At 46.7% G+C, this 14,395-nt stretch overlaps 1 protein-coding gene and 1 pseudogene across 1 annotated transcript in view; both read left to right on the forward strand.

Moving 5' to 3' along the window:
* The first annotated feature begins 254 nt into the window (after positions 1-254).
* The window catches only part of Vax2 (ventral anterior homeobox 2), a 25,351-nt gene continuing 11,210 nt past the window's right edge, over positions 255-14,395 (forward strand). The window contains exon 1 of the mRNA XM_021191748.1: positions 255-502. Coding sequence (XP_021047407.1) covers positions 274-502 — 229 coding nt within the window. The 5' untranslated portion in view covers positions 255-273. The remainder of the gene's footprint in view (positions 503-14,395) is intronic.
* On the forward strand, positions 10,424-10,524 carry LOC115063450 (annotated as a pseudogene).

Consider the following 14,395-nt stretch of genomic DNA (forward strand, 5'->3'; position numbering starts at 1 on the left):
CTATCCCTCCTCCTTCTCCTCTTTCCCTCCCCTCGTCCCTTTTCCCCCTCACTCCCTCCTCCTCCTTTCCTCCCGCTGAACAATCTCCTTTTCCGCTGCGCCCACGGGATCCACCCAGAGTCCTAGAACCTCAGCTCGCGCCCAATCGCCGACGGGGGCGGGGCCTCTAGGGGGCGGGGCCGATGGAAGACGGGAGGGGAGGGGCAGGGAAGGACCTGCTACCGCGAGCTAGGACTAGCGGCTGCTGTGGCCCAAGCAGCAGTGGCGGCGGGCATGGGCGATGGGGGCGCGGAGCGGGACCGCGGCCCCAAGCGCCGGGAGGAGCCTGGTGACCGCAGCGGGCGTCACGGAGATTTGCGTGCTGACACAGGTAGCGCGAGTCCGAGGGAGATTGCTGGGACCTCTGCCTCCAGCCCTGCGGGCTCCAGGGAGAGCGGAGGGGACAGCGACGGACAGCAGGCGCTCAGTGAGACGGACCACTGCCGCCGCATCCTGGTACGAGGTAAGGGGACAGCCACAGCTCTGATTCCCTGGGCCACCAAGCTGCCTTTTCTGGGGCCTCCGACTTCCCTACAGCGTCCATCTCTCAGTTCATACAGTGGTTCATTCATTCGGTAGTTCATCCTGTAACTACTCCGAGTGCCTATTGTGTGCGGGACACTGAGCTGAACGCGGGGGACAAAGCAGGGGGCTGGAAAGAGTCCTTGTTTCGTCCTGCTGGACCAGTGCTCTCTCTCTAGGCCCATCCGGGCTGGTTGGCGTAGTAAGGACACGAATCAGTTGGGGAAGCCCGACACCGAGAGCCAGGGCCTCCTCGCCGGGGTTCTCAGAGCAAGGGCGGAGAAAGTCACGCGCGCTCTGTAGGGACAGGATTGGGAGGGACCCGAGTGGGCAGCTGCTGAGGAAGGTTGGGCCACGCAAGCAGTCGGATGCTTCCCCGCCTCAACCCAGCCGTATTTCCCAGCGCCTGGCCTTGCGTGGGTTGAGGCTTAGAGATGGCTGGGTGGGTGGTGGGGTAGGCTGCCCCGCCGCGGCTCTGCTGCTCCGGTTCCCACTCGCTTGGACACCGCCGGCTCTGGCGCTCCTCGCCTGGCCTGGCCATCGCTTTCTTCCTCGGCTCCACCCGTCCGAGCCTGAAGTCCGAGCGCCTTCCCCCATCCCCCAGCCCCGCGGCAAACTTGCTTTCACGGCACTTTCCTGCCATCGCTCACCCAGATCCAGAACCCCCCCCCCCCCAATGCCAATATCCTGGGTCTGGGCCTCCCCCAGGTAGATACTTGGAGAAAGAAGTCTCGGGTCCTGCGGTCAACTGGATCTCAGGCCTGAGGCCTGTTGTTTTTCCGCCATCCTGGGGTTTCGGATTCACTCACTTGGCTTCCCCTAGCTGCCTCCTGCAGGCCTCAGGAGGCCTGTGGCCAACTTTCTTTTACCTAGGAAAACCTAGGTTTCTATCACCCAAGTCTCAAATATCTTACAGGAGGTGGAGTGCAGCTTTCCTGAACCCCACCACCACCATGTGAGTGGCCCTGGGAATCTGAGAGCCAGCTAGGGCAAGGCGTGGAGGTACAGGAAGCTCTCTTGAATTAAGAGACCTTTAATAAAGGGACCCTGAATAAAGAAACACGCCTGGGAATAGGTGTGTGGTCATTGGAAGGCTGGGTGGCTACTGCTGTTCTAGGGACCCGCTTGGTGGTGTAAGGCAGTTATACCACCAGGAATCCCGGCAGGTGTGAGGACTTGCCGGTTACCTGGGGTTAATATGAATCCCATTTTGTCATCTGAGGGGTTCTAAGGACAAGGAGTGACCACCAGTTGAGTTTTGTTGAGGGAGTCTTCAAGGCTTCCAGAAATGAAGGCACAACCCAGGCTTTTAGGCTAAGGACCTTGCCAGAGCTATGCAATAAGAACAGGCTTCTCCCCTGGACAGGATGACTGAGTTCTGCGCCCAAACACCACCATCCTCCATTCTACCAACCTTTATGTGGAACAAATAAATCTTGTTCTTGTTCATCAGTGGGACTGTCTCTGGTGCAGACTTGCATAGGTGGGAGTAAGACGTGGCCCTTCATCCTCTTGGGTAGAGCCATTTAAGTCAAGTAGAGACACATGTCAGTTTGCCCAGGTACGTCTTCAGGGGTATACTTTTATAATGTACCCACACAAGGTAAATTCCCTTATATTTGTAAAATATAATGGAAATATTAAATATGAATAGTTACTGAACTGAAATAAAAAGCAAATGCAGAACTCGTAAATCCCTCTGCCCCTCCCCCATTTAATGAGGAGACTGTCATTACAGGCCTGAAATGCCTGGGGACATCATTTACTGCTAATCCCTCCTAGGCAGGGTCAGTCGCTGCTCGAAACCCCGCCACAGCTGAGGGTAGAGGCTTCCATGAGTAAAGCTAACCCAACACTGGGGAAGGCAAGCCCTCACTGTCCAAAATGAACAGCCCTCCCGAAAGTCCTTAGCACATTTTACCCTTGTCCTCTGGTCCTCTGAGTACACAGCCCCCTCATACCTTCTAGGGAAGCCCTTGAAAGTTGCAAGGGAGAGCTTATGACCCCACCCCCTCCACTTCCTTTCACCCTCCTTCCCATCCCCGGGTGTGGGATTGGTCGAGAGAGGCTTTTAGCACTGGAAAGGCCAAGGACAGCTGGAGGCTGAGGTGAGCAGAACTGCTGTCTCACCTCCTGCCTCCATGCTTCCCTCCTCTTTAGGGAGCTCGCTGAGGCTCCAAGGTACTGTCACAGAAAACACTCCGTAAATATTTGTATATAAGGAAGGAGTGGGGTAGCACTGGAGTGACCCTCAGATTCTAATGGATGGGGTGGTGTGACTTGTTACTCAGAAGCCTGTCTTAACTACACACATACACCACACACACACACACACACACACACACACACACACACACACACACACACACACATCGTGGCCCCAGAGAATGAGCTGCTGTGCAAAGCCAGCAGTTTAGAGGAAAAGAATCAGCTGATAAAGGAGAATCAGAGACCATCTGACTACCCCTGCTTGGCCAGTGTCTCAGATTTCCTCCGAGAATACAAAGCTGGGCGCCGGGGAAGGCCCCCCTCGCTGGTCTGCTCACCCTGCCTTCAAAATGGAGGTGTTGTCTCCAGCCGCTGGCATAAATACTGCGCCACCAAGATGACTTCCACAGTGAGGCTTCCTCCAGAACGCCACAGTCCCTAAGGCATCCCTTGTGCCCGTCCCTTGGTCAAGGAAGGGTAGTGTGGGAAGGACCTCTTGTTTTGTCTTGGAAGGGGATCACCAATGCGGCCAGGAAGCGGACAGCAGAAGGAATGGGGCCTCCAACTCTGCTCTCACCCTGCAGTTGGCCAAGCCTAGCTGACTCTTTTAGTGGAGCGGGATTGGGACCAGAAGAGGGAAAAGTGTAGTTCACAGATCCCTGCATTTGGTAATCCAAGCCTGCCTCTGCCACCACCTTTGCCTCAGACCCTGGTGCTTTCCGTAGCAACCAGGAAGAGAATTCAACTGATTTTGATAGCTCTGCGAAGGCTCCACAGTTGTAAGGTCAATGCCAAGAGGCACCAATAATCTGCTCTGTCAGCAGTGCCCCTTGAAGCCTGCTGTCCCCTCGGCAGGTCTCCAAACCAGGTCTCCAAACCAGATGCCCCGTTTCTAGCCTCCCATAGCCTTTGCAAGTTCGGTCTCTGAATGGCAGATTCTTCCGAGGAGCACAACCCGCATAGTCATCCACGCCCTGGAGCAGAAGCTGAACGCATGCGCCCGGTACTCAGAGGACCACGGGGTCCCTAAGAAGACCGAGCCTTGGACTTGAAACAGCTTAAACTGTGAGCACGATTTGATTTGGCCGTTCAGAACCTTCCGCCAGCCTTGACGGAGCACCCAGGAGAATGGTCACTTGAAGTTGGCCCTTGAGCCTGGGAGACCTCCAGGCTTCAGGCCTGGTCCTGCTGAGCAGGCGCTGTGCAGCAAGCCCCAGGCCGCGTTGGACTTCAGAGAGCTGGGCAAAGCCCCAACCAATCCTGGGCCTCTGAGGAGGCCTCCATATCTCAGTCTGTGGATGCATTCGGAAACTTTGCCCTGCATACGCTCGAAACATGTATGTTGTGGGCTGTAGAACCGTTCAGAAAATCGCGCTTTCGGAAAATTTGAAGTTTAATTCTTAAGATTTGTAGTATTTGCGAGGAGTCCTTTTAAATTTTTTCAGTGGTGTTTTGTCTTATATTTTCACTATTATTTTCGTTTGTGGGTGGCCGGAGAGCCGCATTCTCCCCGCTGGTATGTGCTGCTCTTGATTTGGGTCTGTATTCCCGCTTCTATGTTCTAACCACCCTCCCACCCCACAGGAAACTGAAGCAGGTGGCAGAACGTGGCGTTGTTACCGCTCTTCCGCCCGAGACTCATTTTCAGAAAACTGTGGGGGCGAGTTAAATGGCTCTGTTCTCTCGAGCTTTCTTCTACATAGTCGCGGTGGATCCTCACATCCAAGGGACCCAACGACTGCACGCTGAGGACAAATCTTTGGAATGCAGGAACTGGGGGTATGGATCCGTGCGGCTAGGGAGATGGAGATGCAGGCGGGCTCCGCCTCCAAACTCATCTTCACGATTAAGCACCATCCATGAGAAAGGGTATCCATGCATCCCACAGGCCTGGACACCATTGCTCAACTGCCTCCGCTTCCTCTCCTGGTTGGATACATTTCTCCCATTCCATTTTAATCGGCGACAGGGGGGGCCTATGGGGTGTTTTGTTTTGTTTTGTTTTTGTCCTTTTTTTTCCTGTTCGTTTAATATGAGAGAAATGGAGAGAACCTGGTTCTCCTGAAACCCGGAGACTGTGAAGGCTCCTGTTCTGCACCGCAGGTCTAACGAAAGACGCGGAGGCCGAAAAGCCCTCCCGGGAGACCCAGGGTAGCCTAAGAGCGGGGCTCGTCCTCCCTTGAATCCGGAATGGCGGTTAAGGCTCTTCCGCCTCCTGCAGACGCCTGCAGCGGCCTGGACGCTGCGTAGAGGGGCCAGCAATCCTGGGACAGATATGGCCTTCCTGGTCAAGGAGGAACGCAATCAAGTCCAGGCCTCCAGGTTGTGAGCTGAAGCCTGGTGTCAGCCTGAAGAGACAGTGCCCTCGCAAACCCTTTGCTCTCTGAGCTGTGTGCTCCTTTCTTCTTGACTCCGTCCACAGACACCAATGTGCACCCCCCTGTACCTGCATGATTGAGCCTATGGTGTATCTTAGCCTGGAGATTTGCTGTCTCCTAAGACTCATGGCTGCAAAACTGTCCCGCACTGGACTCCTGGATCGTGCGGCGAGGGAGGGAGCGTCAGGAGAGCAGGGGGCCTCTTTTTTCTTTTCTTTTCTCTTTTCTTTTCTTTTCTTTCTTTCTTTCTTTCTTTCTTTCTTTCTTTCTTTCTTTCTTTCTTTCTTTCTTTCTTTCTTTCTTTCTTTCTTTCTTTCTTTCTTTCTTTCTTTCTTCTTTTTTTTTTTTTGAGTGCCCGTAGAGGAGGAGAGGTGGACACCATGTCTGCTAAGTCCACGCCATTTTCCCGTTCCCAGCTCACAACAGGCACTCAAACATTTATCAAATAAATAAAAAATGACCGTTTGTTACTTTTACCTATTTCCTAGGCATGAGACGGTTAATGACCACTCCCAAATGAATGTTCTGAAATTCCTTTTTTTTTTTTGCGTTATACATTCATATTGACAGGAGAAGCATGTAACTTAACTGTTAAACTATGAGATCGACAGCATCTTATTTTTAAATTTTCTAACTTTGAGAATCATTGAAAACTAGACTGGACAACCTTAATTTTTTTTTCATGTGCACCTTGCACCTTTGTGTCTGTGCAACGGGTTGAGGGGGGCGCTGAGACAGAGACAGAGAGACAGAGAGACAGGGAGTCAGGGGGGGGGGAGAGCACTGAGAAAGCATAGAGGAGTCTACTGCAAGGTCTTAGGAAGTGCAGAGCTGCAGAGGATGTTTCTAAGGAGGCTCGACCAGCAAAAATAGCCAAAACTGGCTGACCAGAGTAGTGTTTGGGTTGGTAATGCCAGCAGGCTATAGGAGGAGGCAGAGACGGGAAGATTGCCTCAGCTTCGAGGTCAGCCTCCAAGACTACCAAAAACAAAAGTAAAACAAAAATCAAAACAACAAAAATCTAAGAACGACCTAGCTAAAACCACTAGATAAATCTGCACCCCACCGACCCATAAGATGCAGTGTCTTAGAAAAAGGAGTTGCTCCCTCTTTCGTTGGAGGCTTGGCCTCACGGACTCTGCAGCTTCAGGGGGATCCCATCCTTAGGGTCTAGCCTGGGCAGGCCACACTCAGCTTCCTAGCAGGCTTTCTATGGGAATATGCACTTCACAGGAAGGCAGAACCCCGGGCAGAAGACCGCCAGAAGCACCTCCCTGCCCTTCCACGCACTTTCCCCAAGCTATTTTGAAAGTCACCGGTGAAAATTTTAAACTGCCTTAGGCATTTGCAGTTCCAACAGCTCTGCATCCTTTGACCATTGAGTAAGCTAATTATATAGGGTGGGAAGGACCTGCACTTGGTCTGATTTAGTGTAAATACAGTGAAATGAATTCCTAAGGCTCCTGGCTTTGTGTAGATTTTTTAAAATGTTTCAGTGAAGTAAGTTCCTAGCAGCAAAAATGCTGACTTGAAAGGCTTACATATTTAAAATATTTCATTCAGTTGTCAAGTGGGGAATTCACCCAAACTTCCTTCACACGTGCCCGTTTGTTTGTTTTATTATAGATTCTTTTTCTTGTGCAGGCATGTGTGTGTGTGTGTGTGTGTGCGTGTGCGTGTGCGTGTGCGTGTGCGTGTGTGTGTGTGTGTGTGTGTGTGTGTGTGTTCACTCTTGTGAGGTCAGAGGACAATTGTGAAGAGCTTGTTCCTGCCTATAGTCTGAGTCCTGGGGAGGGAACGCAGGTTGTATCTCCCAGATCTCTGCCTAGAATCTGCTGAGCCTTCTCACCACCCCCAGTCCCCACCTCCCTTTTAAACTCTAAGGTAAGAAGGCAGTCATTTTTATGGCTTTGTAATCCTCTCTTTTAGATCATTTGCATGTTTTTTCACATCTATACAGCTATGTGTTTATTTTCCTTCCACCGCATTTTAAATATAAAGAATCCTTGCCTGTATTTAACAAACATATAGTTTTTCTTTGTATGGATATGTCACATAGCTAGTGTGCTATTAATGGACATTGGGCCATTGCTATTGCATATACTCTGTAGTAAATAAACCTGGTTGTTTTGTTTAGTTATTTCCACTTGATGGGTATATTCTTTGAGGGAGTTCCTCAAAGTGGGTTACTGGGTCAAAGGGTGTCTATGTTTATAATTTGAAAGATAATTCCAACCTGCTCTTGGTGGTGACAATTTACTTTCCTATTTAGAATGTGGGGACAGTTACTTTTTCCATGTCCTGCTCTGGGCAAATCCTGGGCTCCCTAGGTTATCCTAGCCCTTTCTCATGACTTATTTTATTTTGTTAAGTTTGTTGATTTAGGGTGAGTTTGTTCTTGCTAAATATTTTACAATTTTACTGTTCAGTGTGTGTGTGTGTGTGTGTACGCGCGCGTGCACACGCAAACCTTGGAGCTGGAGCTACAGACTACTAGACTACAGACAGTTGTGAACTGGGAACCACCCTTTAATCCTTTGCAAGAACAGTATGCTCTTTCTACAAGAGAGTGATATGTACTCTTAACTGTTAAGCCATCTCTCCAGCCTCTGATTTGGTTTTTACATATTTGTTTGTTTGTTTGTTTGTTTACTTATTGCATGTGTGAGTGTGAGTAAACGTTTGGAGGTCAGGGTTAGATTTCTCTGCCTTGTGGAACGAGGGATTGTAACCCAGCGGAAGGTCCTCAGGCTTGGCAGCATAGCAATTTGACCAGCTGAGCCATCTGCTGGCCCCCTGGTTTTGACATTTTAAAACAGTCTGTATATATAGCCCAGGCTGACCTAAAATGCAGTATGTAGCTAAGGTTGATCTCTCATTCTGGATTCTCCAGTTCCCCATTGCGTGTGCGAGCCACCACACCTGGCCTATCTGCATGTGCATAGTATTGTCAGTTATTCTGAAAAAAAAAATCTAATAATTCTCACTTCTACCTTTGCCCATCCCTTAACTTTGTGGATCTTTGAGACTCTGAGTACCTGGTGGCTAACTTCACTTCTGTTAAGGAAGCTGAGTGTCTTCCCACACCCATGAGCCCAGCAGGGGCTCCTCTGCTGCTGGCTCTTCCTTCTGTCAGGGTTTTCAAAAACTCCTTTCCATATTGGTTCATGGTGATTCTGTATTATAACACACACACACACACACACACACACACACACACACACACACACACACACACACACACCATTGCTTTCAATGCTTTTGTGGTTGTTCTAGTTTATAGCTTGCTTCTTAATTTTGTGATGGCCTTTGTTTTCTGAGAAGTGTGATGTCTTTTCAATCATAAAGTCCATCAGGCCAGTTTGCCTTGCCATATATGGAGGGAGGTCCCTTACTTTCCTGTGTGATTTACATCTGCTCCAAGGATGTCTCTAATAACTGAAAAGCATACGCATATGAGTTATGTATGCAAAGTCATGCAATGTTTTCACAAACTCCTTTTCTTATTTAGCAAATATGTGTGGAAATATATCTAGAATGCTTTCATTCATTTTTGAATAAATTATACACTGTGCCATTGTGCATAGCTAGCATGTTATTTTTTTAAAACTAATCTCCTATTGATGGGCATTCAGGTTGGTTCTTTTTCTTTTATACAATGCTAACCTTTCTGTGTGTGTGCACACGCGTGTGTGCATGTGTGTGTGTGTGCGTGCATGTGTAAATGTGCCCTGAACACCTGGTGCAAGTACATGCAGAGGTCAGAGCAGGACAAGGCCTGTTGTCCGCTCTCCCTTCCTGTCTAATTGCCTTGAGACATGGTCTCTCACTGAACTGGAAGCTCGACATTTTGCCATATCTGTCAGGCTGGTTGATGAGTTCAGATCCACTTGTCTCTGACCTCAAGTGCTAGGGTTTCAGGCACAAGCCATCTTTCTGTGTGGGTGTTGGGAACTCAAACTTAGATCCCTGAGCTTTCAGAACAAGTGCTTTTTGCCAGCATGCCATCTCCCCAGCCCCAAAGCTGCATCTTAATTTAAACCAGTCATTTTATTTTTAATCTTATTTTGGAAAATATAATAGCCTGTGAGATCTTTCATTATATTAAAGAATTGTTGCCTGGGTTTTGTTGTCATTTTGTTTTGCTTTGTTTTAAAATGGTGCCTATCCCTGAACTTGTAGTAATTCTCCTGCCTCAGCCTCCTGGGTGCCGGAGTTGCAGGTGGCCCCACCACACTTGAGGTGGACATTAATGTTCATTGCAGTAACAGTACTCTTTTTGTGGGTGAAGTAACATGATGTTTTGTTTAAAATTGTGGCCATACCAAAGAAATAGAACTGTCCCTACCATGATGACAGTGAACACTAGGGACAGTGGCCATCCACTGTACTGTTCTCTTTAATTCTGTATATGTTTGAAATCGTCATAACAACATACCTACAATCATTTCACAGATGCATGGTATGGTTATAATTACAAGATAAATTCTTAGAAGCAAACTTCTAAAAACACAACAAAGCCATTATAGATATTTATGTATTTTATGCCAAAACACACTAGCTCATGTTCCCAGCAAGCAAGAATACATAAGTCATTCACTACTCCCTCCCAACTGACATCATTCTTTAGCTTTGAGAGTAAAATCTTTTCAAGTGAACAAACAAACACAACCACAGTTTTAAACTGCTACTGAGGTTAGTCTTGCCTTACTCCGTATTCTGCATTTTAATTTTCTCCACTGTGCATTTAATATTTACGTGTTGAATTAGCTTCTGTTATTTCAAGTTTGGAAGAGCATTTTTTTTTAATTTAAGATTACTTATTTTGTGTGTATGAACGTTTAGCCTGCCTGTATGTATGTGTGCCTATGAATGCTTTCGAGCCACCGTGTGGGTGCTGGTGGTGGGACCTGGGGCCCTTGCTAGAACAGTAGGGCTATCACTATCGGTGGCTGAGCCTCTCTCTCCAGCCTAGAAAGGCTATTTATACACTATGGAAACAAGCCCTCTTTCTGTGGCTGTGTTGTAGACATCCCTCAGGTCCTTTTCTTTTTTTAAATCTTTCTGAGATTTATTTTGTGTGTGAATTGGAGTTGAAACTGTCATCACATCTAATGACTGTCTCCTTTGGGGACTCTAGATTTTAGTCCCTGATTAGACCTGGAAGGAAGGAGTGAGGGAGGGAGGGACAGAGAGAGGGAAGGAGGGAATTGCGGAGGGATGGTCAATTCCACACACCATAGGCAGACACTTCTCACTTACGAAAAGGATGTTGGGTGTGGCATCAGCACACACATACTAAACTTGGAAAGACACAGGGATTAGCATGGCCCCTGTGCAAGGGTGAATAAACATTTGTAAAGTATTTCACATTAAAAAAAAAAAAAACAAGAAAGGAGGGAGGGAGGGAGGGAGGGAGGGAAGGTGCTGGGCTTGCTCTTGGCCCACCCACACCCTCTTGTCTTTTGTCCTTACCCAGGACACCCAATGCCTTGCAAATGCTGTGTTAATAGTCATGAAATCACATTGTTTAGTAAATTGTTAACTACACAACTTGATCTGCATTCACTTGAATCCTTGAATATGCACACAAACACACCGCTGAAGAGTCTGAGAGTTTGGGGTGAAGGTTGGGAGAACAGCAGGAGAGCACTTATCCTGTGTGCTCAAGGAACTAGGGTCTTCCTCAGCACAGGGTTGGGGGTTTAAAAAATTATACAAAGGATGGTGAGAGAAATTTTCCTACTCTGATCAACTTCTAGTCTTCAGAGGGAACAGAAGGGGAGGTGTTTATCCTGCCAGAGTGCTCCCACGTGGGTACACAAGAACACACAGGGAGTTTACTGTACAAACAGTGCACACAAACACGCACATGCATACACACCCACACAACCTCACACATCCCTGCTGCTGCCCTTGGCCGTGTCTGGTGAATGTCTATCCAGGTTAGTGGATGAGGACAGTCCTCTTCCTTATTAACTGCTCCAGAGAAGCCAAGCTCTCTGGTCTCTTCAGTCACTCTCCTCTTACCAAGCTTTGACACTTTTTTGGTTGGTTGCTTGCTTGTTTTAATGGAACCACATTAGGATGAATTTGACTTCATCAGATTTCCTGTGTTGCCTTAGGACGGAAAGCTCTTCAAGGGTTCTAGGAAGGACTGTGTGTTTATTGCTGTTTGTTTGCTTGTTTATTGGTTGTATTGATTTTATGTGGTACTGATTTTCACACAGAAAATGGCTCTCCAATGCACACTTTGAGCCTAGCACAGGCCCCACTTCCTCCCTTCAGTTCCCTCCCCTTTTACCCCACTTCCTGTTTCTCTTCTTCATGGTTTTCAGTGTATAGGAACAATTCTAAGACCTGAAAGAGGGAACATGTGTCCTTTGTCTTTCTGATTCTGTTTAATGTCATTTAACTTCCATTAATACAACAACCTCCAGTCACATTTATTTTCTGGTAACTGACTAATTTAAAGCATGCTTCTTTAATTAAAAATTCCATTTGTTTATCTCTGTGTGCATGCGTGTGCATGCATGGCATGTCACAGCCCTTGTGTGGAGGTCAAAGGACAACTTCCTGTGAGTCTGTTCTCTCCTTCCACCGCGTGGATCCAGGAGATGGAAACCAGGTCACCAGACTCCATGGCAAAAGCCTTAACCCACCGAGCTCTCACTGGAGCCCAGTTTAATTCTTCTTTATGGCTGAATAAAACTCCATTGTGTTACCACACTCTGTTTATCTGCTCGTCTGTTGATGGGCACCTAGGCAGAACCCATATCTTGGCTATTATGAATAGAGCTGCAGTTGCACCCCCAAACCCCAGCACTTCTCATATTGTATGGATTTGTGTTTCTATTAACAGCCTCAGAGAACCTAATTGCTCTGACTCTAGCCAGCAGTTTCCTAGTATGAGGAATAAAATAATGATGTCTCAGCAATCTGAAAGCCTCCAGAGCTGTTCCCTAACCCCTTCCTTACTCGCCCCGAACCTGAGCACGTTCCCATTTTATCTTTTTCTAAAGGTTTATTTGTTTATTTTATATATACAAGTTTATTATTATATAATAATATATACTATATTAAAATATGATATATATTATAATCTTATATTTTATAGTATATATAAAAATATACAATCATTATATCAAAATATATTTATAATAAATACAATAATAAAATACCCAATAAAACATAATAATTCTATAATATAAAGTATAAATAATTTACTAGGTATTATTATTTTACGTGTAGGAGTTTTTCCTGAGTGAATGTCTGTGCACCACATGTGTGTCTGGTGGCCATGGAGATCAGGTGAGGGTATCAGATAATCTGAAACTAGAATTCTGGACAATTGTGAGCTGCCATGTGGGTGTTGGCAATCAAAGCCAGGTCATCTAAAGGAGGAGGCAGCACTCTTAGCCACCGAGCCATCTCCTCACCCACACTTTTTCTTTTAATTAGCGGCTTGAGCTACTTCTCTGGATAACTTGTTCAGTTTTCCCGGACTGCCCAGTTTTGGCCCTGGTTTTGAGCATCTGGGTGTGTTCTGACTATTCTGCATGATATGATCTCGAGTACTGTGTTTAACTCACTTCCTGCAGAGGAATTTGCTCATAATTAGTCTACTTGGTCCTTGTTTTCCTTTGCTTGTTTTTTCCATGTGTGTGTGAGTGTGTGTTTTTCTTTGATTTTTGAAGCTCTATTTTCCACATTTAAGTGTTAATTTGGTATGCATGCAATGTCAGATGGATCAGCTTATCCCAAACAATGAGCTGACTGTCCAAGACCCAGGTCTTTAACAGTCCTGTCTTTCCTCCAACTAATATGAAATGCCATCTTTGTAGACACTCAAGATCCCTGAGGGCCTGTGGCTCTGCTTGGAGACTCTCTTTCCAGAGTTACACCACTCTAGTGACTCTCAATTTGTGATAGATGTTGCTGTGTAGTGATGTAAGAATTGTCTCCTTTGTGGTGTGTGTGTGTGTGTATGTGTGTGTGTGTGTGAGAGAGAGAGAGAGAGACAGAGACAGAGACAGAGACAGAGACAGAGACAGAGACAGACAGACAGACATGGGGTCTCTCTCTATGTCCCGGCTGTCCTGGGATTCCTTATATAGACCAGGCTGGCCTCATTTTCACAGACATCTTCCTGAGTCTGCCTCTCAAGTGTACCACCACATGCAGCTCTAGTGTGATGGTTTGTATAGTCATGTAGTCATTGGCCATGGTGATGGGTTTACAGAGCCACTTTTAGAGGCTGGGATGATGATTCTCAGTAAAGCACCCACGGTGGGGGAGCAGAAACCATGTGGGTCTGTTGTGCATGTGCCTCTCTTCCATTTCTCCCCCACTCATTATTCCTATTTGTTCCCCTAGTCTGCTTGTACTTCTCTCTCTCTCTCTCTCTCTCTCTCTCTCTCTCTCACACACACACACACACACACATTGTATTCTGAATTTGAATTTTTATTCCGAATTTGTCTTATTTCGATTAATACAATGATTTCTGTTTACATCCATTTTATTGCAAACTTCATATGTTGATTCTCCTCTATGGCTGCACAAACTCCACTGTGTACTAAGCAGTGCTGTCCATTCAGATGTTGATAGATAGCTAGGATAATTAGTCCTGCAATAGAACTGGCTGGACAGGTGTCTCTAATATATTGAATTTTGCCTTTTCCTTTTGAAAGACTTCATCATAACTATTTAAAATTCCCCAGTAAACTTAAGAGAGAATTTTCCACAAGGAATTTTTATAGTGGCAGCATAATATTTCTGGATCAAGGCAGAAAGAATTTTATCTCACAAGAAGTCAACACATTAAAGCAAAGACTGGTGGTATACACCTGCAATCCCAGAGGCCGAAGCAGGGAGACTGCCGAGCTCAAGGACAGCCTGGGCTACACAGCATGACCTTGTCTCACAAAGACAAAGTGAAGATGAACAATAAGAGAACCACTCACAACAGCTTCAAGCAGAAAGGGGCAAGTTCACTTCCTGGACGAGGTAGGAAGTGAAGTCAGGGAGCCCTTCAGTGTCCTGTGTGGCACAGGCCAGAGGAACCCTGTTTTGCCTGGAGATGGAATTTGTAGCTTCCTGGTTTGTTTAATTATCTTCTCTGCTCCCATTGTTACTTTGTCCATTTTAAAACTAGATTTTTACTGAAAAATAATTAGATATATTTTCAAATAAATGCTTTTATTTATTTTTTTTTTAGATTTATTTATTTATTATATGTAAGTACA

This window comes from Mus pahari, chromosome 2 (genome assembly GCF_900095145.1).
Source record: "Mus pahari chromosome 2, PAHARI_EIJ_v1.1, whole genome shotgun sequence".
NCBI lineage: Eukaryota > Metazoa > Chordata > Mammalia > Rodentia > Muridae > Mus > Mus pahari.